At 35.6% G+C, this 26,201-nt stretch overlaps 1 protein-coding gene across 3 annotated transcripts in view; it reads left to right on the top strand.

The window, feature by feature from the left end:
- Positions 1 to 26,201, top strand: part of TBCD (tubulin folding cofactor D) — a 130,682-nt gene that overhangs the window by 82,100 nt on the left and 22,381 nt on the right. For all 3 annotated transcript variants that reach the window (XM_075044876.1, XM_075044874.1, XM_075044875.1), the window contains exons 23-33: positions 354 to 376; positions 7,336 to 7,367; positions 9,514 to 9,576; positions 10,010 to 10,086; positions 12,390 to 12,471; positions 16,167 to 16,285; positions 16,713 to 16,804; positions 17,678 to 17,818; positions 22,804 to 22,887; positions 24,274 to 24,432; positions 25,592 to 25,730. In XM_075044876.1, the coding sequence (XP_074900977.1) occupies positions 354 to 376; positions 7,336 to 7,367; positions 9,514 to 9,576; positions 10,010 to 10,086; positions 12,390 to 12,471; positions 16,167 to 16,285; positions 16,713 to 16,804; positions 17,678 to 17,818; positions 22,804 to 22,887; positions 24,274 to 24,432; positions 25,592 to 25,730 (1,011 nt within the window). The remainder of the gene's footprint in view (positions 1 to 353; positions 377 to 7,335; positions 7,368 to 9,513; positions 9,577 to 10,009; positions 10,087 to 12,389; positions 12,472 to 16,166; positions 16,286 to 16,712; positions 16,805 to 17,677; positions 17,819 to 22,803; positions 22,888 to 24,273; positions 24,433 to 25,591; positions 25,731 to 26,201) is intronic.

Below are 26,201 nucleotides of genomic sequence, written 5' to 3'. Positions count from 1 at the left end.
CAGTTTTCAGACAATGCAGTATATTATCATTTTAGAAGGGTCAACTGTGGAAAGCAAATGTGTTTTAAAAAGCCAAACTAGCATCCAGGGTATGTGCAGGAGCAGCTAGGATTTGGAATTAAAAAAGTTAGTGCTTTATGAATCTGTTAAATTGATTTTCTTTGAATGTAAAATTCAAATGGGTATAGAGAGGTTTTTTAAAAAAGATTTTTTCCTTTGAATTTTATTTTTAAAATAACTCAAAAGTGTTGCGTAGCTCACAGTATATAGACATTGTATGCGAGGAGGAAAAATGAAAACACTTGTATCAAATTAACTCTGCTATTATTAATGTTAGCTTTTTTTTTCCCCAGCTTTGCAGTCGTCAATTGTACAGGTAAGAAAATGGATGCAAAAAAATTATTTCTCTGCAAAGTATCAATTAGAAGTAATGAAAACAGTAGGATCCTAGGGTGGGTTTTTTTTTTTGGTTTGTACAAGTTAGTTACACCTACCATAGACTGCCAGTCTCTCACAGTTCATCAGAATGCAAGCGCATGCATTCTTTTGGCTTTGTCTACCTATTACAGAAGGTGATGTCGTTTTATAATGGTTGTGGTGTTTCAAGAGTACAACTCACAGGCATGTTAGATTAATGGGAAAGTGGTAAGTACTGGTCTCAGTATTGTGATAGAGACAGTTAAAGAGAGGAAAGAATGTGAAACAGAATATTCTCACTAATCCATGGCTTCAGCAGTGTGTAATGGATTTTTTTCCCATTATTCACCTGTACTGTATTAGTTGTATGGTTCAAATAGGTCTATAGAAATTACCTTAAAATAGCAGGTTAATGAATCAAAAAAATTTTTTTTTTTTTTAAAGGAGCTTCTATCTGAATTCTAGAATTACTTTCTCCATCCTGTGTAATGAGTAGACCAGGAGTATTACAAAAGGTTCAATGCAATTTTTCAACTCCTGTGCCAAAGAAAATGTAAATGAGTTTTCACAGAGTTGTTTTTCATTTCCTATTGAAGCTTCCAGGAAATAAAGGGAGTTTGCCTAAGTAACTGTTAAGTAAATGTGAATTAAAACTGGTATGTGACTTCAGAGTTTGTTCCTAAATTTAAGGAAATCAAAACATAATTAATGACTTGTATTCACTAATGATTGTATATGCAAATGAGGAGGGTTTTTTTCTGCTTTAATTGATATTCCTTGAGCTTTTGGACAGTTTAGTTCACTTCTTTGCACATGACATATCTGAAAACAGTAAACCTTAAGTAGTTTTTTGTGTAAATATTAATTATAATTTAAAGAATTTTTATGTAAGTTTTTGTATCCTGAAACTTTCTGAAAAAATGTTAAAATTTATTTCTTGAGGGTCATACATACTGATGTGAAACTTCCACTCCAAAGGTAGCTTGTACTGGTGGATGGTTTTAATGCTGATACTGTATATTAGTGTCTTTGTGGGTGGCTGTCTTGGCTCCCATAAATTCTTTAATGTCAGGGTGGAGCTTGGGTGTAATTTGTTTTTGTCATAATATGCACTTCTTGCACTTAATGGTATTTATAAGATGCCTACAGAAATGTTTTCATTCTAGATAAGACTTATAATTCAACTCCAAGCAAAATTGATTCACTGCTGTTTAATACTAAGGCTGAGACAGGGATGTCTACTATAATCCATATTTTAAAATATTGGTATGCATAAAATATTTTAAAACAGGACAAGAAAAATAAACTAGGTTATAAAAACAAACCAGCAATTTGAGTATTGCTGGGCAAGCATTTAGTGAAACAAGCCAAACTTGTTTCGTGATGAGTAATTATTGCACATAATATTCCAAAGATTTCCATTCGAGAAATTGCTACTGGGAATTTTCAGTGTAACAACATCTTGTAGGAATGTTGAAAACCAGCGTGTTTTATTTGTGTTTCTAGTTTTTAAACTGCATTAACAAATAGCATCAGGCCACACATCTCAAATGTTTATTAGATATTTTGCTTTCACTTCTGGCAACAAAATAGCCATCTTTTTGGGGATCAAATGGATTTTGATGCTTTGATCAAGCTTTTTTTAGAAATTGTATTGACCTGTCAGAGAGGGAAAAGGAAATAAAGCCTAAAAATGCTGTGATTTTTTTAAATTATTTTTTTTTAAGTTGTAATTTATAAATTTTAAGCTGGAAAATGGGTTGTGAGTTTCTTGATTGTCTAATGCTTAGGAGTCCATTGAATCTATAAGGACCTCAAGTCAAAAAAGATAAAGCCAAAGTATGGTAATGGAGACCTTCATTTAACTAACCATCTTACTTTGTTTAGCAGCTCTTGTAATGTCTTTAACTTGATTTTGAATGATGGCCACGAATTATCCTTCAGTCAGGACACAGTCCAAGTTTTGAGTTATACTGCACAGTCTCTCAATTTTGGGTATACTTGAAGCAATCAAATATGTTTATGCTAATTGTAGAAAATCCTGTCCTCTACTGTATTAACATTTTTTTAAAAATGCAAGTATCTTTCTGTCTTCCTGTATAAGTCCTTTTCTGGGTTTACCATAGTATGGTGAAAAAGGAAAATACAAGTCCAGGCACATCAGTGTGTGCTTCCTTCCATTAGTCTTGGTTCTGACACATTTGATGCACTAGTTTGTCTTGAGGAGCTGGTTGGTATAAGTATTTGCATGTGCACTTCCAGTTGAGTATTGCGCAGTGAGCCTTATTTTCTGTATTAAATGGGCACTAGTTATAGCAAGTCATATGCAAACCATGCCACTTAAACAGAGTATTTTTCCGTTGTGCCTGTTTTTTGCTATACGGGTTATAGAGTTACAAAAATTGAGCTATGTTTTATTTGCTTTAAACATTACATAAAAACCTAAGACAAAAACTTGTGGCATTTGTTGCCTTAAACTGTCTTACTTGGAATGGGAAGTCAGTCTGCCAGTTTAAATATGGTGTTAATGATCAGCCTGATTTATGTTACGCTTCCACTGAACCAGCATGGTTAGTATCTTTTTTTTTGTAGCAGACATATTTCTGTAGTGCATCTAAGACGTTGTACTAGTTCTGAATATGAAAAGTTCTCAAAAAAGTATTTTTAATAGTAGTTCTGTTAAGATTCTTTAAAAATGCATCATCTGATGCAAGGTTCTTGACTGAATGTTCAGCTGAATAGATGTTCAGAATTTTTTTTATTTCCTTTCTTGTAGCCAGTTCTGAGTCTGATAATGTAGTTCTTAGTACACAGAGTTGGGTAACAAGATAATTTAGGGACAGATATGGAAGTGCTGCAGATAGATATGCTGGGCTTTTTCCAGGTAGTTGCACTGCATTTCTGTATTTCAGCAAATGTTCTATTTATTGGGCCTTCAGGGTTCCCATCAGAGCTGGATATGACAGAAGGCACAGTGTTTGTTAGTGACTCCCACACTGGATGATTCAGTTAGTGCAATGTGCTGCATGCTGAGTTTTGCTCTGATCTCATTCTTGTAACATATGAAGAGACTGGCTGTGTGTATTACACGGTCAGCTATGTGAGACGAGCAATTTTAGGTTTATAGAGTAGTAGTCAGTGTAAGTTGGACTGTCATCTTCAGATTTTCAGCTTTTCCAAAAGAGTAGGGTAGCCTGTAGGTGTTGACAGGTGCTAGGCAAAAGAGAAACTTGTCTCATTTCAAAGACCTTTAAGGTTGCAACTAATCTTGATGGTTTCAGGGTAAATGTGTTTCGTGGCAGTCATCTACATAAAAGAGTTTTTAGGCATATTAATCAGCACATAATCCCAGCCTTGCAAGAAAGCTTATCTTAGCAATTCTTCTAAGTTTACATTATTTTTTGCATCCAGTAGCATGATGGCTCTAGGAGATGGTACTATACTATGTTCTGAATAGTTATAAGGTGAAATTCTTTTGCTACTAACTGAAGTCACTGGGAGAAATCATACTTCCATAGAGCCAGGATTTCACCTGTAGTCTTCTGGTGTTAGAGTACAATACTAAACATGTATGGTCAGCATATGAATCTACAGTAACCTAAAAGTAGGTGTTTGTCGGCTTAGTACAGTTTATTGTCTGCATCTTCAAGGGAAGACCATAAGAGCTTTATTAAATACGCAGGCTTTTTCAGCTATGCTCAGAGGTATCTCTTTCCTCCTCTGTGTACCTTCTGATAAAGCCATTTAGTACTTCCAAAGCCCAGTAAGTGTACAACCTAGACCTTTTAAGATACCTCAATTCTATTTGGGACAAAGAGTTCCCATGGAAAATAATAGGTTACTAGTCTTATGGAGATGAAAATACTTATTCAGTGGGTGTTTTTAGCTTCCTGAAAATTGAGTTTTTGCAATCGAATCTCTTCAGCTATTCCAGTAGTTTTAACTTCAGATTCAGATGTTTATGAAAATGTAGATGCTATTCATTTCTAAACAGCTTCAGTTACTGTTATTTTATAATCTTAGAGATCAATTCTGAACTCACAAAAAGCAGGTTTTAAATAATTAAAAAAAAAAAAATCCACAAAAGTACCTTGAACTTCTATATGCACTGAAAACAGCACTGTCATTGGTTCTGATTCAGGCCTACATAATTTTAAAATAGATACCAGCATTCTTAGGTCAGTAATTTAATTCATGTGTTCTACAAGGGATTATACATTTTGATTATATTTTCCACAAATAAATTGTGACTCCTTCTAAGATGTTTCTAGGAGAGAAACATTGCTGTGGAACCACAAGTAGGAAGGAATGCTTAGGAGCTCATGGAACCTCGGCACTGCATCAGTCACTTTACAAATTGAATTAATAATTAAAACTTAAAACAGGTACATCTAATAAAGTGATGCAACTTGTGGATGTGTCTTTGGAAGAAAAAAGAGAGAATACTGACTGTACAGCAAAATTCAGAATCTCTGAATTAGGTAGATCTGTATCTTTTTAATTTAGTGAAATACTACAGAGGGAGATAAAGTTAATAGAAAGATGTGCATCATGTTTGACAAACTAAACACTGACTGAGGAAAGATCTAGGATTATGATAGAATTCTCGGTTCTTAAAATTGAAATATGTATGAGCTGTGGAAAGGGGAAAAATTTTTAGATATGTTGATGGACATACTGTGATGTCTAGGCAAGAAATAACTTGAAAAGTTTTGCAGAGAAGAACACATGGTATCGCAGTGCCTTCAAAGATAGTTTTCATTATAGTTTCTGCGTTATGTGGAAATCTTACTGTGCAAATCACTGTCACCATTCTTCATTCGTGCACAGGGACAACAATCCTCAGTGAAGCTCTAAACTCTGAAATTAAATTGAGTTGATGTAATGCCAGAGGAAGGGATAGCTGTCAAATTATTAACATAAGAGTAGCTTTAAGTGGCCTGACTTCCTTATTGGCAGTGTGAAGAAGTGGAGAAGAGCAGCCTTTATGACTCAGTTCTTGCTTTGTAGTTTGAACAGAAGTCTGTATCTGAATCCTTACATCAGCAGACTCTGTTGCGCACCAAACAAATTTACAAGATCATTATTTTATACTCATTTGCAACAGACATAAGGCAACAGACAAAAGGCAAGGAATGGCTGAGGACAAAATGAAGGGAAAAGAAATGTTCAAGAGGAAGCAAGCCTTGCCACATCATTCTTCTATTTTTGCCACTGTCTTGACTCCTTGCATCGCTTCTTTGTTTTCTAATTTAAATTTTTTAGAAGCTGGAGAGCAGACAATGTGGCAGGAGGGTGGGGTAGATAATACAAAGACCTTATCAGCATGGGGATGTGGAATCTGCACTTGCTTCCTACAATGATAAAATGTGCTGTGGATTATTGCATTGAGCTTAATATATTGATTGTCAAAAGGAAAAAAAATCCCAATTAAAGGAAGTGCTGATCTATGGCAAATGAGAATATTGTGGAGCTGGCATCTCTGCATTACCTGAAAAACCAGTGAAAATGTTGAGCAGTCAAAAACCCAGTGCATGTTACAGGAGGCACCTACTTGTATGGAATGGAAAAACTTGTTTAAAATGTTTAGGCTTTTGAAGATCATATAAAAGGATAAATTGGAGAACAAAGTTCTAAGACTTGTTAGGGTTGCTAAGTTTGCCTTCTGAGCATAGCTACTAATTTTATTGTGGGGAGGGAGGAGGAGAGGAGGGAAGAAAAGGCTAAAAAAAAACAAAACAAAAAACAAAACCCAAGCAAATAAACAAAAAAGCCTTTGTTGTTCCTCCCCCTTGCTGGGAGTTTCTGCCTGAGCATGGCCATACAAAGAGGTGATTAAGGGTTTGGCACACCTCAGGGAGGAAATATTCCAGCAGAAGTAAAGGGAGAGAAGAATAAGGAGTCGAGGGAGGAAATATCCAAAGGAAGGGCAGGGGTCAAAGGTTCATAAAATGGAAAAGTTAAGCCGCAGAGGATGACACCGAGCAGAACACCCCAAGCAGTGCACATGGCACCTTGGGGATATCCATGTAACCAGCAAACATTGCTCAGCTGGTTGAGGAGACATCTGTCTGTCCAGAGACGTGAGAGGCTAAAGAATGGAAACAGGCCCTGCTATTTCTAGGACGCTTCTCCCTCTCCACACTTTGTGCCAAGTTCAGACTTTCTCCTCCTAGTGCTGTCAGTGGCCAGGCTAATATTCAGATAGGATAACTGGGCTGGATAAGCCTGAGGTCTGAGCTGGTGAGACCATCCTTATGTAACATGCACTTACTTCAGGAAGGTCAGAAGCATCTTGAGCCTTTTCTGATGTGTTGGAAGTTTTTACCCCCTCACTCGTGGTGATGAATGCAAAATCACCTGGGAGGGGGCTTTAGCAGGGAAGGAGAAGATGAAGAGAGAAAGGTGAGAAACTTTGCTAGGAAAGTAAGCCAGTTAACATTTGCAAAAATGGGAACTGGTAAGTGAATTTTCTATTTAATGTTTCAGAGATGAAGATTTTGTTAAAAAATTGCATGTAATTGCTTTTTAGTTGTGTAAGACAGAAGCTCTTAGAGGCTGTGTGACTGAACAGTCCTGTGGCAAGTCCCACAGGTTTGGAATGCTTCTGAAGCAAGTGAAAAGAAAAGCAGAATGAACTTGACAATCTTTATTATTCACATAAAAAATTAGAAAGACTGGGACCGTGTTTTTGTAAGAAGAAAGTTAAATATTCAAGGATTTGTATAAATCATGCTGAAGTCAAGACAACAGTTGATTTAAAAAGAAGTATTTTAGAGTTGGTCAAATACAAAACTGCAGGTATTTTGTGATCTGCTTTCATTCTGAAATGGTTTTGAGGGTTTTTTTTCCTTACTAGGCAATGCACTCAGACTGCTTATGGTAGGTTATTCTGAAGGCTCTGTTTTTGCTTTGCAGGGGTTTAGGTGGAGAACTGATGAGACCAGCAGGTAAGTATCACAGCTGTGGTGTGAAAGAAGAAAATGTGCAGTAATGAATTCTTCTGTTTATTTTTTTCCATTTTGTTTTGCATATATTGTGTTGAATGCATAAAAAAAGTATGTACAGTAATTAAAAAAATACAAAGTTTGGAGGCTGATCGGAAGACAGGTACTCCAGAACATTGGTTGCCAGCACACTTGTGAATAACCCTGTTTGTGTAAGAGTTGGAGGTAGTTCTTAAGTTTATGTCACGCATTCTCTCCTTCCGTTGTTGCACACAGTGAACTTTCTTCGGGGTTGAATTGGCTTCCTTCATTGATTTACTGAGATTCCTCTCCAGAAGAGATATGATCTGTCCATTAAGACAGATGCCATCACGTAACTAATGATTTTATCTTAATATGTGTGTGTGCAAAGGTGAAGAATAAAGACCATATAAACATCAGTTTGTGAAAAGGGTGGTATTACAGAAAAGACGATAGGTTGTTCACATGGATTTTGAAGATTGTTATATACAGAACCACTGTAAAAAGGAAGGGCATTGCAGGAAAAAGTGCCCATCCAGGTAGCCTGGGTGGATAAGGAAATGGTGCCAACTTGAGCTTCCTGCTTGTGGGTTCCATGAAGGAAGTGCTACGTAGCAGATTCTGGCTTTGAAGATGTGAAGCCATCCAAACTTAGTGCGTAAAGGAGTTTCAGTACCAAGGTGGAAGAGTGATCAAATAGAAGGGGTGAAGTGGGCAAGGGGATTTCTGCAGCCTTTGAATGAGTTTACAGTCTTGTGAATGATAATGCAGGCTGAAAGAATAGGTAGTTTTTTAACATGTTTTAGCTTTTAAGCAGCTGAATATTTTTTAGTTTTGGAGAAGTACAAATGACAGTATTTTGGCATGATACAACTGTGTAGGCGGAATAAGAGAAGAATTGAAAATGTTCCACAAATTGCCTGCATGTCTAATGAAGATGATGGTCTCAACCACAATAGAGCATAAAGAAGCATAGAGAACTAAGGAGGAACCCTAAGAGACTTGGGTTTAGTCACATTGTACTTAACCTTGTCTGTGAATAAATATTAGAACAAAGAAGCTGACAAACAATATTGAATGGAGTTTGAGCAGAGGGAGTCTGACTGTGTGACATTACCATAGTGAAGACTGAATTCAAAAGTAGATTTGGAGCCCAATAAGTTGATTATAAATGAAGAAGATGACCTGTGTACAGATCCCGGAGTAAGATTCAACAATTAAGTTGTGGGAAGAGAGGAAAACAAAAAGGTGGCATCGTATAGTAGCTTGTTCTGTCCTTTCCCTCCTCTCCACCAACTCTAAAGCAGTCAGATAGTGAGTATGGATGTATACCGATGTGTTTTATTTGAACTCATCACCAGGAGGTGAAAGATACTATATTCCTTAAGTGCTGAGTTTTCATTTGAGCAATGCAGTCAATCTATTGTATAGTAAAAGTTTGCAATATTTACTGTGTTAATCTCTGTTCCCCAAAACAGCCTTGAAACATTAAAAAAATACTATTCTGAAAGTGGTTTTGTAAGCTTAGAACTCATTTAAGTTTATAGATTTAAAATAATAAGGACTTAATTATTAAAATGACATTTTCTCATATTCCAAGTATCAAAGGAAATAAAGCTGCATCCAGTTTTATATCTCCTAGCTCTGTCCAGTGGACAGATGCCGCTCCTTGAAGGTCCAAAAAATTGCTAATAAGAAGTAGGAAAACCTTTCATAGGTATTTGAATAGTTTTTTAGTGACTGTAGTATTATGTGTATCCAAGTTGGTTTACTGTCAACATTACTACATAGCAATTTACAGACTGGTATGGAAACAGAAAGGTGGCTGATATGTACATATGCACCTTAAATAGCAGAGTGGGAAAAACATACCACCAAGCAATGGATTTGCATGAATGGTGGGACTAACTCATGTCAGAGAACGGTTACTGCATAGTAGCTTTTTTTTAATATAAGAATCACAAATGTAATTTCCTTTCACTTTCTGATTTCACATATTTTGGACTTCTATTTGCAGACTTTCTTCAATTTAAAATTAATACTAATGTAACTTGATGTGATTGTATCTTCAAAATTGCTGCAATTTCTCTTTTTTATTTATCCAGTTATCAAATTTATTTTCTTACAGTCTGCACTTTAATTGAAAAGTTGTCACTATCAAAAATGCCATTTAGAGGAGATCCAATAATCGGTATGTCATATTTTAAATAACCTTCCATTATCTTAGTAGTTATTCATTAAGCTAAAGTATTAATGAATGATGTTTTTCAAAACAGCAAGATAGCAAGGTTGGGTGGCCTAACAAATAAAAAATATTTAAAAGATACACAAATTCTGCAACAGATGGTGATGTTTTCTGAAGATGTGTTTTGTAGCTGTTTACTAACCTTTTTTTTTTCCTGTCAAGTTTTCAGCATCACCAGATGCAGTGTTTGTGCTACATACATTGTAAACCAAACCAGAATAGCTATACTAATTGAGAATCACAACCTTGTTTATTTTGGAAAACCAAGGAAATACATCAATGTGTATAATTTCTGGTCTTTATAAAAAAATAAAACAGAGAACATTGAAGTTCAGAAAGTAAGAAAAATGAATGCCATTTATATTCCTTACTATTTCAGGTGGCTGGCAGTGGTTAATAAATGACAGTCTCAGAAGTCTCCCTCTTGTTTCAAGCGCTGCACGACAGCATATAAAGGTACAATAGTTCCTCCTTCTTCATGTGGTCACATTAAGTACAGCATTAGAAATATTTTTGCTTTCTGTTGGTGGATTATTTTCCATGGAATTTAATTGGTTCTTGACTATTTCTTAGATTGATAAGAAGGGTTATATTTTTTTTTAAATTTGAATTCCTCAAAATTCAAATGAATGGACCTTTTTGATTAATACTTGAACAGCTATCACAAAGGTTGTTCTTGTATGTACATTTGGACAAACTAATTGACAGGTGCTGGTATTGACAGTGGGCTGGCGGTGAGTAGTCGCTGATGGTTGCTTGAAGGTACTTGCTGTCATCTGTATGGTTACATTGATGCGATATTTTGCATCTGTTTTGGTGTATCTGTAATATGTGCAAGATATGTTGATTTTGGTAGTTTCAGGGAACTTTTGTGAGAATTAAAAAGAATCTCTGGATGATGTCCTCAAGCCTGATGTACTGAGGGCCTTTGTTAACAGTGAGCACATTGGTGTGATCAACCAGTTACTCAGGACAACGTGCTTAAATTTTCCATTAAACTCTGTTGCAAATCCTTTTACTGTGCTCTCAGGCTACTCTAATTCTGAATATTAAATCCACTGATGGATATATTTCATGCAATTTTATGTACATGATATTAACATCTCCAGTTATTTGCCTTAATTTTCCCAAGTAATACCGTGACAATTTGATCTTGCACTCTTAAAGGCTCTACTGAATTAAAAAGGCAATTTTTGTCTGCCCTTTTAGAGCTTATAGCCATCACAGAGACAATTTGAATGTAATATATTGTGTTCATTTTGTTAGGGTTTAAAAATAAGATAAAAAGCCATTGCAAGTATCTGGTAGCTCATCTTTTAAAGTCTTCCTCGGAAGACAGAGTAGACTAGAATGTATCCAAATCACTGAAGAAAATTAGAAGATGAAATTTGAATTCTTGGAATATTCTTTTGGTATTAGCAATTTATTCAAAGAGTTTGTATGTCTTATAACTGGAACTTCTAAAGCTTAGAAGAATTAATTATAGACTTTAGAGATTTTTTACTTGTTTGGTAAACATTAATTAATGTTGAGCAAAGTATGTGTAGTAAATGTCAGTTCTCACTTGATTTCTGTATATATTTTAGAGAGAAATAATTTTTAACAGCAATGCTTAAGACATTGAAAAGTAATCTTTTTTTCCAGTATGCTCTTCCAATGTAACTTCATGCATTTAAGGCGAAAACCATTCTCTTTAGGAAGTGAAGGGTCTGAGCAATCTGATCTAGTTGAAGATGTCCCTGCTTGTTGCAGGGGCGTTGGACTAGATGACCTTTAAAGGTCCCTACCAACCCAAACTATTCTATGGTTCTATGATTTACAGCAATTAGAGAATTCTGTATATTTTGCCTACTATAATGCCTGTGGTAGTTAGAATATTATTTAGATGAATACTGGTTTTCTTTCAAGTCCTTGATTTTGCATAGAGAACAGGTCTGAGGTGTCTTTGAGGGTAGAATGAATAGGCTGTACAGGATTCCTGTGTTATCATTTAAGATTTCTTGTACCCAGAGAACATGAGTACTAATAAGTATTGTTGCTATTAATATGGAGTGAACAGTGCATAGTTTTTGCACACTCTCAAATTTATTATAATTTTGGTCAGCATTATATTATTAGCTGAAAAGTATAATTCAACCATAAATTTTATGAGAAAACTTGTTACATGCTTTTTGAAATAGCAGCTGTATGACCGAAACCACTCTAAAGATTAGGACGTTCAGGCATAATACACAACCTTTGATCCTTTTCTAAACCAATTAAGATTGAGACACGAGGATTGTGATACTAGATATTTGGGGTTTTCTGTTTATAACCTTCAGTCCATGGGGTTTTTTCTGCGTTTCCTTTCTATAGGTTTCTGGGGAAGTAAGGTTTGTTTCTTATCAATCTGGCATCAATACATTGAAGGTGAAATAATGACTTCTGTATTTTGTAATACTGTGTCATCCTGGAGGTCTTTCAACTGAACTGAAAATACAGTTGATACATCACTATTAATGTCTTAAGTATTAATTCATTTTACTGGTACTTTTTAAGGTATAAGAGTAGAATCTGTTCTGTTCTTACATACGTTTCTTGTTCAACTGTTCTTAAACCAGTATTGGGAAGAAATAAAAAGTAAATGTCAGTAGCTGAAGGGAATGATTTTTTTAAAAAAATCCGCTCTCTTTTTCCTTAACCTTTTAATTCTAAGCACAGTTATCATAAAGTATGACCTAAGTAAATATATCAAGTTCACAGTTTTGCCTTTGTTGCAGGAGTCTGCAGTCTCTGCACTGGCTGCGCTGTGTAATGAATATTACATCAATGAAAATGGAGAAGCTGATCCAGCTCTACAGGGTAATGACTCATGTTTACAGTAGAGGCAGAAAATATTGGGCTGGACCTAACATGCACTTTGGAGGTATTGGATAGAATGGCGAGGAGCATCACTAATTTTAAAGGACCTTAAAATGCTTCAGGAAAGAGTGATAAAACCAACTGAAAGTCTAGGAAATGTCTCGGGGTTTTTGCTTGTTTTAGACTGGAGGTGAATACAAGGTACCATAATAATGTATAATAGGAAAAACAGGTTGCTTTTCTATTCCATACTGTGAAACAAAGAAGCAAAGAATATGTGTTAGTGGCAAATCCTAAATTTTAATGAAATGAGACTTTTTCACATCATATTTTGATAAACTGTGTGCGAGAGGTTGTGGCAGACTTGAAGAATTGGTTAGTGATAAGAAGAGAAGACAGCAAGGACACCCAGAGTTCTTGTAAATGTGCGTATGAAACCAAATCTGTTTGGATTTGGATCAGTAGTACAGGAGTAGGCTTGAACTTTGTTAGGAGCGTATGAATCAACATCTTTTTTTATACTGTTTTTTCTGGACCTTTCTTTGTTTCAAGTATGAAATTGTATCATGTCCATCAGAGACAGATTGCTGGATTGTATAGATAGATATTTTAAGAATAACAACATTTTTGTTCTTGTTTTCCTAAATATGTCAGCGACCTTATATATACTTAACAAAATAATGATTTGTTTTCCTATTTTTTGCCATTACTAAGTCATTCCTAAATCAAGTAACAGAATATTTACTTCTACTATGGTAGTTCCTAGAATGAACCCAACACCTATCACATATATAGTAATATGCAGTCCATGCCCCAAAGAAGTTATGGCTGATATGTAAAAGCAGCCTATCTTGATTTTTAAATCTTTTCTATATTGCTAAATCTCTATATTTTTGAAAAAAAAAAAAAAAAAAATTCAAAAAGTAGCCCTTTCCTTCATGCAGGTTGGCACTGCATGCCTCATTTTTTGTGGGCAGCACATGTGATATGGTACAAAGGCAGATTAAAAAACCCCGACCTCAGGAAAGAGTAATGTTTTGTAAAAACTTAACACTTTGAGCAGGAGGAGGCAATGCTGAATCAAAGCAAGCAAGCTAAAAATGAGTTGAAAGGTTAATAGGTCACATTTTATGTAAGGATGAAGTTTCAAGCTTATGTAAAAGTGGACTGGAAAACTGGGGCAGATGTCAAAATCAAGGAGGAGAGGGGATCTACTGGAAGAACACGCAATAGGTGGCTGCAGCTGTTCTGATGCTGGACTCTTTTAGATGCCTATGAAGCTTAATTGTTTTTTCCTGGATTCTAGGTTAACTTTTCATCTGGCTTGTGCTTGAAGGAATCATGGCAGTGTAGCTGTGATGGTCTAGGGACATAATTAGAGTGAGATTTGTAGATACAGGCAAAATTTTTCATCAGACTTTCTAGAATGATTTAGAGAATATAATTGTGAGTTGGAAATTTTTCTGTTCTAAAAGATCTCTAGTCAGCTCTGTCTTGATTATGTTTTTATTTGGCCTTGTAATGCTCTAAAGCCTCTTCCACATACAGTAACAAAATGCCATTTTACATGCAAGCATCTTTTAAAAGAAAAAAAATTTGTGTATTTTCATTTCTGTGCCAGTAAAAACTATGTATTTCATGACCATTAAATTCTGTATGTTGTGGAATTGAAATCCACTACTAAAAATCCTCCCCATAATGTCTGACGTATGCATGTATGTGTGGCAGCTACAGTGCAGAAGACATTCAATGACAATGCAGATGCCTTATCTAAGTCAGTTAAAGCAGGTCTAAACGTGATTAAGGGGATTGGGGGTGGGGGGGGAAGCTTTTGGTAAAATTTAACCAGTGTTTCACTATGGCTTGACAAATTAAAATCAAAACAAATCAAAGATATATTAGTGATTCAGCATTCGAAATCTGTCCCTATAAGACTGCAGTTTTACTGAATCACTCCTTTTGACTCTTTTTTCACCTTTTCTTTGTTTTATTTTTTCTGTCTTAATGTGTTCTGGTGTGGTTTTGATGACTTTCTCTTTTAATACTCTTTCAGGATGGGTTGTTTTGAATTAATATTGTAGATGTTTCATAGACCTGTTGTTTTATGAAGCTGAAGTCTCTTAGAAGAATATTAACATTTGCATTACCCTCGCTAGCATAATTACTAAGTACTTAAAAGCAAAGAGCTGCTCGTTTGCTAGTTGGCATGTCTTAATTTTATGTCATTTGGCTAAAATGTCAATCTTAAATTTACATCAGTCAAAGGGAAGACTGTCATAGTCTTACTGTCTAAGATGGTGTTGCTGTCTCAGCAAGTATTGCATCTTTCTATGGCCTCAAGACTCTGTCTTACAGTCCCTGGTTTGGAAATTTTAAAATAATAGATGTGCTTATGTGAAGGTATTGCTAACCTCTGGACAGGGAACTAGTTCCCTGATCTGAGGAACTAGTTGAGGCCTGCTAATTGCATAGGGACTTTAAAACTAAAAAAAAAAAAAAAAAAAAGTCAGTCGTGAGTTATGATTAATCTGTAGTTTCTTATGGTAACTATTCTTTCTTCCTCTAGCAAATATTGCTCAATCATTTAACTCTTAGATGATGGTAAGCAATGGCACAATTATGTAAACTTCTTAGGATCTCTTGATTCTTTTTCTTTGAGGATTAAAAAGTGCGTATTCAGTAAAGCAATTAATAAAACCACCTTTCTCCTTTTTGTACCAGAGTTCTGTTTATTGCAGCTATCTTGGTGGTTCTTAGAAGCTTTTCTGGAGTATGGTGTTTTTCTCTGCATTTTACAAAAGAGTTTAATATAGTAGCTGAAAAATCTGGTAAAGGAAGTATTGTCTGTTAAGTCTATGATAAAGACTACAGTAGAAATACATAGATAGATTCCTGACTTTTTTTCTTTTTTTCTTTCATCCTCATTTTCTTCTTTGTATCACTTCACTGCATTGTTGAGACTTCTTTTTCCATGCCCAGTTCAGTTTATTCTTGTGCCTTTTGCCTGTGCTACTGTTTGTAGAGTGATTGTCCCTGTTTTGTCATGTAACAGTGCACAGAATGTCAGCACAGCATCCCTACTTCAAAATGGGCACTTCCTTTTGAGCTTTCTCCTGCAAAAAGCCCAACTTTATTTTTGTCATTTTATATAAAAAGTGATATAAAATTATCTCATTGCTTAGGTATGATCTGTGTGTGTGTTTAAACCTTGAGTCCAATTAAGACTTTTCTGGGGGAAAACTGTCGAATATCTGACCTTCATAAATCCAGACATCTCTTTCCTAACACAGAATACTTGTCTAATTATGGAAAATGATGACCTGTAAATATAAGATAACTTGTTCCCCTGTGTTTGCATAGAAATTTGTGCTTACATTTATTCTTTGGATTTTAAAACATTGTAGCTTTTTAAAATTGAGAACTTTGTCTCTCTGAATGACTAGGAGTATTCTGTCTAAAAATCTGACTTCATATTTAGAAAATAAGAATTCATTCATGTAACAGTGAACATCTTAAAATTTTTATCTTTTTTCTGTAGGAAATTAATGGTATTCTGTATTTTAGTTTAATGAATTATAAAATTTTCTAGCTGCTCTGTTTGGGGGATCTTTCCCTGTTATATTGTTTTGTTAGCCAAATATGTAATGATAATGATGTGGTAGTTGCTTTTCACTCTGGAACTGTATTTTTTATAGATGAGCTGGTGACACAGTATGTTTCAGAACTACAAAACACAGAGGAAATGATTCGTTGCGGCTTTTCACGAGCACTTGGGGCCCTTCCAAGATTTCTGCTAAAGGGCAGGCTCCAACAGGTGAGAAAATACAATGATTGTAATGAGAAGAGGACACACGGTATTTTTGAGTGAAACCTATGATGGTAATCAAATAAATAATAATGATCATAATTAAAGGTCTTTGTGAAAGGGATTTGGATTCTAATATACAGTAACTCCAGAAAATCATCATGAGTTTAGCTTCTCATAGATTCTGATAATTAAAGTTTAGTCCTGCTTTAGTAGTGTTAATGGAAAAGCCAGAGATTGAATTATACCTTTGCTATGGAACATTTGTCCAAAGGGAGAAGTGAGGCAGGCTGACAAGTCCTGGTGAGAAACCAAACACTGTTGCCTGCTTGGTTCTCTCGTATGTGATTGAGCTTATTTTAATATGGTACCTAAATTTAACATGTATCATAAATAATGCATTGACTTAAATATCTCAATTTTTATATTTTTTCAGGTTTTGGAAGGTTTGAAAAAAGTTACCTTAATTTCCCCTGCAGATGTGAGCTTTGCAGAAGCCAGAAGAGATGCCCTGATAGCAATTGCAAAGTATGTTTTGTTTTGTCTAATTTTAATTCTTTCTCTAGAAGCTTTCTCCTGTTCATTCTGCTTTCTGTTGTGAGCTTGTAGCATGATTCTTGAAATCAAGCTACACTATGATGTACATTTTTAGTGTGGGACTGTATGTATCTCCATTATTCAATATATCTTTGATTCAGAGGATTATCTACACATCTGAGGATGGAGTACAACTCTGATGGCGTTGTGGGGTTTTTTAATCCATTAACTGACTAGCTAGAGTATATTTTATAGATCACCTTTCTCATGGGCTGCAGTTTAGTGAGGAGGAAGAATATATGTTTTTTTCCACTTTTTTAATAAGAAGATTGAATTGGTTTAAAGAAGTTATACTTTTTCTCTAAAGGGGTATTTTCTGTGTTGACATGCCACAGTGTAGTTAGTGTTAATAGTATCATGTTATATATTCTGTTAAACTTACAGTGGAAAACCCCCATGTCTTCAATTTAAAGAAGCTTGTTAGTATCAAATTCAATGCACATTGTATTAGTCCTTTGCTCTTCTCGCTCACTTCATTTTAAGGAGAGTTCAAAAACTGACAGGTACTTCAAGCATGTTCCCTTTTTGAAGTAGTATAGACATAAAACCAATCTGCTTATCTGTTGATTTTTTTTTTTTAGCTTGCCAGTGTTCCTTTAAACCCGAACACTGATCAGAAATCCTCAGGTCAAATACCACACAGTAGGCTCAGAAATATTCTTCATACTGTTTGTAGCAAATGTTATAGGTGTTTAGAATATTTTATGTCCAGGGAATTTTATTAAGCAAAAGAACAAAGCTATGATCTTAATGTTTCTCCTTGCTAGTGTTGTGGTTTTCCCCTCCCTTTTTCTCTTTGTAAAGGGTTTGCCAGACAATAGGTGTAAATGGAGAAGGAACCCAGGAAGAATATGTCTGCAGAGATAACGTTACTCAGATTTATGCTACACTACTTAGTGGTATGACAGACTACACCACAGACAGCCGAGGAGATGTTGGAGGATGGTAAGATGCCTTACAAACTGAACTTAAACTTAGCTGTCATGTTCAATGACTAATTAAAAACTGATGTCTTTTCAAAACCTGTTGGAAATAGATAGCTCTAAGCTTTTGGAGATTTAAGTATAGGTTGAAATACACTGGGGGAAAGGAAAGGCTGACAAGAATTTGTCCCTTGCCTTGGAAGTTAGGAAGATGGGGACTACTGTGTTTTGAACTGAAGTTCAGCCTTATTCTGGTTTTGTGGATGACATAATTTTCTTTTAGTGACTATTAAGAATGCATTTAGTTGTAAGAAGTACAGAGATTTAAAACATTACTTCTGTTTCTTTGAAATAACACATTTTCTCCTACTTGGTGAACTCTCCTATTGTACGTTTGTGTTGTGGGGATTTTTTGCCAGCAGAGGGAGCAGTTGCATAACGTGTTAGGGACAAATTTTCAAGGCTAGTGACTGAGATGGATGAAAACTTTATCAATTGTGCTGTGGTATTACTGACTCTTTTGTAAGTTTAGGGTTTCAATTATTTCAGCTATGAGATTGCAAGCATAATTAAATCATGTCTGTAGAAATGTATCTACTAATGTGAAGTCTATAGAATAGGTATAATATGAAGTCTGTAGCAGTCATATTTTTGTGACATTCTTCAGTCTTCACAGTTCCCTTAATACATAAATAAGATTCTGTATATAACACAGCATTCATCTGAATGTTCTTTATTCTTTCAGTAACAGTGACCTGAAAAGGCTATTTCTAAATTGATGAACCAAAGCACTATAAAGGCTTATGCCCTTCTTGGGGTTTGTGTTTAATTTCTAAAGAAGCTGTAATTGGAGATGTAACATCTCTTACTGATTGGAAGTTCCTGCAATCTTTGAATGTGGTAGACAGAGCAGCAGTGAAGGTTTCATGTTATTCACTTCTACTATCCTGTAGTTACAGGGTGAGAAAACCATGTGAAATATGGATCTTAGGGATCAGATGAGAACTAAGGAAACATACAGGCTGGTCTTGTCAGGGTGCTTTTCTGCATGTGTTTATGAGCACAAATATGCCCAGCCTGAAATAGTACTTGTTAATAAAAAGTATTAAATTATCAGAATTCAGGAATAAATCCAGTATCTGCAGATTTATAATATATGACAATTTTGCTGCTATGTAGAAGGCTCAGAGCAGTTACACTCAATCCTTGTATAGAGAAGCTAAGTAAATGAATGTGATAAATTAATTTTCATTGTCTGTTACTTGTTGGAATTTGATTTTGAGTAAAATGCTGTTTTTGAGAAAGACTTCTTAATTTTATTGTCTTAATCCATAATTATAATTAGAAAATATGCAGATATATGTTGCTTTTAGATACGATTCTATACATAAATTATCAGCCCTGTTTAACGGTATGGTAATATGTATTTGACCTGTCTGGCAACTATATGAAGCATCTCAGGATACAGAGATGCATGTTCAGGATTATAAATTAACAATCTCTTGATTGTTCAGATCTAGTATCTGGCTATGCTTTTATTACATTCCAGGCAGGAAGTGGGGAGTGCCTGAAAAGTACTGGTATGAAATAATTTTGTTGGTTGAAAAGATTTCCTTATTTTCCCAGTTTATTGAAGAAGCTCTTGTCTAACAGTGCTGAGTCACATGAAGGGCTTTGGTGTTTATTTTCAGTAATATCCTTGCAGAGTGTTTGTATGAAGTAACTGTTTTAGACATTTTTTCCGTCACTGTCCCCTTCTTTGAAGGGTGTTTTCAACAGTAGTGTATGAACATGAAACCTAATTTCCTTTTAATTTAATTGAGTGGCATCTACTATATTGTAATTAGCAGCTGTGACTCAACAGGTGAGGAGGGATAGAGGACTACTGAAATGAAGGGCTCCAAACTAGGTATGTTGTGGCTATAGCAAAGCTGGCAGAGCTCACAGATGATGGCTGCGACCTGTGATGGTAATTGCTGACTTGGGAAGGCTACAGTGGGCGAGACCTTAGCTGGACCTTGTGGGGGAGGATGTGCACTCCTCCTTGCTCGTCATACTCTCTGTAGCCAAAACAGTCTCAGTCGCTTGCTCCCTCCTCCCTGCTGCAAGCAAAACAGTCCTGTTCTGAAGCATTGGCTGTATTCTGCTTCAGCAGCCATGCCTAGCATGCTGATCTCTGTTCAAATCCGGTATAATAATACATGATGCCAAGTTTGCATTGTGTGAGTTTGGGAGCTTTTTCTTTAGGCTCAAATTTTTGGATATGTCTGTTTTAGAATTCTGTCCTACGCACTCTTGACTTTAATGTTGTTATTCTACTTGGTAGCCCCAGGTTTGCTTTAAAAAAAAGAAAATAAGTTAATTACAGTGGCATTCTTCCCTTTAGGATTGCTTATTAGATAGCTTGAGCACAGGGGCAGGTGCTGTGAAGTACATTTGTAATTACCATGAAGAATCAGAACTACTATAACACATGCTATAACCAACTATTGTCTTATGTAGGAAGAAAAGTTGTGATTGTGCTTTTTTTTTTTGTGAAGTATGTATGATCCTACATTTTTTGTATTGCCAGCAATTGCTGGGTAGTTTATACTGCTGTCAAACTTTAATGCTTGTGCTCTACCAAGTCATTATAGGTCACTGAGATCTCATCAGTTCCAGAGTGAGTTGCAATAGTTATAAATAACTACTCTGTCTTTGAACAGAAAGTAAAGTGTAAGTTCTACAGTGCAAAGTAGAAGAAAGATATTTTGTGCCATGTTAGTATTGGGCACTTTTAAAAATTATTAGCCTAGTTCCTTTAGAGTACTTCACTACAATATTTACAAATGTGTTGGAAAAGTACACAAGGCAAATAATCCAGACTACTCTTATCAGCCTGAGTTAATATTTACATGTTTGTATTTTTCTTGTTTTGTATAATGATGACCAGCTCTTCAGCCGTCAGTACTGGTTGTTAAAATTGTTGTACAACAGGGAAATACTAACACAGGACAAGAAATCAGAGAAAAGTAGGCATGTTTGACATCTCAAACTTAGAAGAGGACACAAGGATGCAAACTAGTAAGGATCAAGAGCAGGTCCTTCCAGCTTGTGCAAGGGAAGAAGGAGCTTGGCTTTCCCTCTCCTCCTCCTTCAGCTGTCAAAAAAGCAAGAGGAAGGTGGATGGGTCTCTTGCTCAGGGAATGCAGTAGTAACACAAGAGAGAGACAGGTGTAGCTGCAAGAAAATGTAAGAGCAACCATATAGGGTGGGGAGTCAGAGAAAGGGAAGAGATACTAAGCTTTATGCTTTCAAAATCAGGTGCGATGCTGAAGTAGATAAGAACCTGGCTAAGTATAATTAGGTATTCAAGTTAACTTCCACATCTGACAGCTCTCACTGAAGTTCCCCATACCTATTGTTTATCCTTCTGTCTATGTCTTAATTTAAAAACAAAACAAAACTCTACAAAGTGGAAATTTTTAAAGAAATCCTGAGGAAATTAAATTCCCAACACCCATTAAAATTCAAATGTGCTTTGAGCACCAGATTCTTTTTAAGCTTCTTTGGCAGTGCCAGCCAAAATCAAGTCAAGAAACATGTAAATTAAAGGGGGAAGGGGAATCCTTTCTCATAGCAAACTGTTGGATGCTAAATACTTCTGTGGCCTCTCAAATATGAATGTTTTCTCATTCTGTTTCTTCTAAACCATTGACTAAGATGGAAGGATATGGGAAGAATTGCCATTTCTCTGGAGAGACCTTGTCTTTGGTGTGTAATTTTTGTCTTTCTTTAATAGAATCGTGGGAAAGTTTAACCAACTTTACTTTCCATATGCAAACCTTACATTTCTTTTGACAGATTGTTTGCTGGGACTTGTCCAATCTGTCTACAGGTGTTAGACTTGAATATCTAATAGTCAGATACTATATGAAAAACTAGGAAAACATAACTTTGATGAAAAGTTGCCAAACTTAATACAGTATTAAGCTACTTAGGAAAAAATGATGTAATTTACCTTTTTTACCATTATAACAGATGTCCCACCCAGTTTTAGATTGCACAAGCAACTATTTTCAGCTTGTTTGGGAAATTAGAAACAGGAATATTACTTTTCACAGTAGGCAGGTGTACCTTGTCAATTTTTTTTTTTTTTTAAATTATTACTGAGAAGGGATGAGATTACCATGAGTGAATAATGTGATGAATGTGTTGGTCCTGGTCTTCTGCAGGATCAGTTGAGGATCTGCCATAGTATTCCCTATGTCTTGAGAAAGAAACTACTTTTAACAACTCACATATTGACAAGGCGTGTGGTTTAAAACAAGCATGTTCTTTTCTATTTTTGATTGAAATTATACTCTTCAACTTTTTTTTATATTAATATTATGTTTAGACATTTTGAAGGCAGAAAATCTTCACCAAATAGATAAAGATGCACTTCAAGCACATCTTAGCGTTACTTTAGCTAATCTTTTTCATAAAACTAATTATTATTTAGCGTAGAGATTTAAGCTGTTCTGAGTCACAATTCTTTTTAATGTTGGAAATATTAAGCTTGAAAATTTACAAGAATATGACACTTTTAATAGTGCTTAAATATCTTAATGTCAAAATGTGGGTTGGCCTTTTTAGAAGATGATTTGAAGCAGACAAAGCACTTGGGTTTAAATATATCTACCTGCACACTAAATAGTAATAATCATTATAAATTTTAACCTTCTTAAAATAAAGAATAAACCTGATGACATCTGGTTGAAATAAAAAATAAGATGGTGAGGCAGGGGGCTTGCCTGGAAACTAGGATGACTGTTGTACCCTCAGTGCAGTGTGGGCATCACTTCATAGAATGGGACTTGGGTGTACAGCTGTACACACTCCTCTTCCTCCCAAAAATATAATAGCTGCTCTCAGTGGTCAACGCTTTCATTATTTTGAATATTTGCCAGTGTCTAATTTAACTGCTGATGTATTTATTTAAATAAATACTGATGTAACTACTCTAATGTATCTCTGTTTCAACAGGGTACGTGAAGCTGCTATGACGAGTTTAATGGAAGTGACGCTTCTGCTGGTTCAGAATGAAGCAGAGTTAATTAATGCCAACATGTAGGCTACTTGTACTATTTTTGTGTCTTATCTCTTATAACTACATTCCATTCCATACAAGAAAGCATTGCTTATATGTTGTAGTCTTACCCGTTTATTAAGTGTGACAGAACTTTTGATAGAAGTGCATCAAGCTTACATCCATACAGATGCTGAGAATATTGTATCTGTTTTTCAGAGAGACTAACCTTATTGAGAGAAGCTGGGTGGCAGTCCCACCTTTGAAATGCAGTGCATATGTGAGATTTGGTCTGTACTTGCTGCCTCTGTGGAGCTTGCCTGTATTGTTCACTTAAATAGAAAGCAAACTTGCCTGCTTTTCCAGAGCATTGTATCATTAATTTGGAATGTGATAAAATGTGGAGACGAGTTTGTATTCATTTCTGTTGTCTTTACAGAACTATTAGTAAGGAAATACAGAAAAAGATAATTTACACTGAGCTTCTGATTTTTAATTTCATGATACAATACTCCTAATAGTTAAAAAAAAAGAAAAAAAAAGAATACTTACCATTTTTTAAGCATAGCTTGAGCTGCAGCAAAACTTTCCTAGTAGTGGTGTTGATTTATGGACAGAGCATGCCCAATGGTTAGCTGAATATATGCATGATTTCTTTTTTAATTTAAAACCCCCCAAACTTAGAAGGACGCTTTGAAGGAAAATACTGGATTCTGTAGGAATACACTACTCAACCAGTGCCCGTTGTCCACGGGCTTCCTCCTATTGATCTATTGCAAACAATACTTTATTCACCTGAAACTTAGAAAAGCATTCCTGCCAATTGGATCGTATTTTCTAAATATTCTGGGTCTTACTGGGTCTTTCAGTTACTGGGCAGTAACTGAAAGAATTCTAGATGGTTTTACTGTCATTAGATGTCCTTTCTGAAGGTGTAACGGGCCTTGTGGAATACAATATTGTAGCTGTGAGTTTAGTTATGAATGTAGGCAAAATAGGATATTGTTAAAAACTAGCCAGAGTTGAAGAAATGATTAATTTGGGATATATGAGATTTGGGATAGATGTTGTCCTCTGCTACATGTGCAATTTTCTACTTGAAAATTTCTCAAGGTTCTTCCTCTATTTCCAACTGAAATGCAGCGGTTCATCCAAACTCTAAAGCACCTTCATATCTTTTTGGATGAAAGGTGGTACGTGAATATAAAATACTGTGACACATTAACGTCATAATGATTTTTTGATTGATCTATGGAAGATAAAGCTTTAAAGATTCTGTCACCATGTTGATGTCTTAAATCACTTGTACGTTCATTATGAAGAGTTAAACCAGAATACTTTCATAGCAGGACGTTGATGTCGTTGAAACAATTTAAATACTCATTCTACTGATTTAATTATGTGATTAATTGTTTTCTTCTTTGTAGCTGCAAACAGATTATGTGCTGGCTGGCTCAACAGTCAGCTGAAAAAATAGATAAATTTCGAGCTCATGCAGGATCTGTGTTCCTTACTCTTTTACATTTTGACCATCCTCCAGTTCCACACATACCTCATCGAGAAGAGCTAGAGAGGATATTTCCAAGGTAATATATTGAAAAACATATCCTAAATCAGTGGCGTTAAAAGATACATGCACACAGGTACACCCAACACAAACAACCAGATGTAATTTTTGTGCCCAAATGCCTAATATGTGTATGGAGGAGTATTTGGTGCTGTTTGTCAGACTTAAATTGAAGTGTCCAATGAAGATGCATAAACATATAAAATATTCAAAAGAAGAACTTAATAGTATGAGTTCCTGTTAAAACCATAGTTCCCGAAGGAGATAGGTCTTATATGGTCATGCTACGTAAGTCTTTCTCTGGATCAACCCCAATAATTTCTGAACCCTTCAGCCAATTTCATGGTGGATGGTAGAGATCATGTCAGTAGTAGATGGGAGACCATTGGTAAAACAGAACTGCTGGGAGCTGTGTTTTGGTAATCTTGCTGTTTATGAAATGTATAATCTCATTTTCTTTTCATAATGTGAGAGCTGGAATTTATTGGCAGTCCCCCTTCCTGAATTTTCCCAACTGGAAAACATTGATTGATCATAATGATAATTTTTAATGAATTGCATTATTTTAACCAAGCTCTAGTTGCAGTAGTTTTCCAAGACGGAATTTCTAGTTAATGCAAGAGTGAGAGCAATTCCTAAATGGTGATTATAAAACCTGATTGAGATGATGAACTTCCAGCTTTGTGTCTGCATTCTGTTTGTTCAGCAGAATCTCAACCTCCTGTAACTCAGGAAGTGCTCTGTCTGCTAGGCTGCTGATTGATCTGTGCTGGGGTGTATGTGTCAGCCTTTCCTGGGATAAGTCTGTCTTTGTATCAGTTGTTGACTAGGTTAGTGGGAGAGAACATGAGAATGGAACACAAGAATGGAACACAAGAAAGAGAACTTGTTTTCTTGGTGTAGAGAAAAGTGCATGTGAAAAGGAAACTGTGGTTCAAATCCCTTATCTGAATCAGAACAAGGACTTGAACATTGCTTCACTTTACTGAGAGTGGCTGAAGTTTTGATTTGTATTTTCCCCTTATGCTTAAAGACCAATGATTAATTTGATTTTTAGGTAATTCAGAGACTTTGTTCACTGTTGTGCTGCTTGAGGATGAGGAGCTATCATAGGAATGTATGGAGAAGAAAGGCAGTGCACTCATACAAGATTATTTTTTTTCCTCCCTTTTCCCCAGGTCAGAGAAAGAGACTCTAAACTGGAATGCCGCTTCAGAAGCTTTCCCTCGAATCACCCAGCTTTTGGGTTTGCCAACATACCAATACTATGTGCTTTTGGGTCTCTCAGTGTCTGTTGGTGGATTAACAGAGACAACGGTAAGAAAGCAGAACAGCTTACCTGTTTGGTAGTAGAATGCATTTACCTGATAAAATTGTTGACTAAATTGTTTAATCTATTACAATGGATATTGCAGATAATTATTTCTGTGAGAATTTCAGATACAAGATTTTTAAAAGAAACCAAGTCATACTTTTAAACCTGATGGGCTTTATATTTTTAACCCTTAAAAGTTTTGTTTTCTTGACTTACTGAGCATGCAGGAAACACACTTTGTTTCTTGTTTCCTGGCCTGATGGAACCTGAGAGTTCCAGCCTGTTGGCTCAATCAACTCTTACATTTATTTGCTCACCCTTCTAAGCTGTTAACAGAGGAAGAGCCTTTCAGCTAAATGTTGTGGCTAAATGTAAGCTGATTGCTCTTTTTAAATGAGGTGAATGCCAGTTCTCATTTGTAACCTGATGCAAGGTGCTAAATATTAGTTGTCAATATGTGTTAACAGTATGTT

The sequence above is a fragment of the Buteo buteo genome, chromosome 13, assembly GCF_964188355.1.
Source record: "Buteo buteo chromosome 13, bButBut1.hap1.1, whole genome shotgun sequence".
Taxonomy (NCBI): Eukaryota; Metazoa; Chordata; class Aves; order Accipitriformes; family Accipitridae; genus Buteo; species Buteo buteo.
This window is presented reverse-complemented; position numbering and strand designations above follow the sequence as displayed.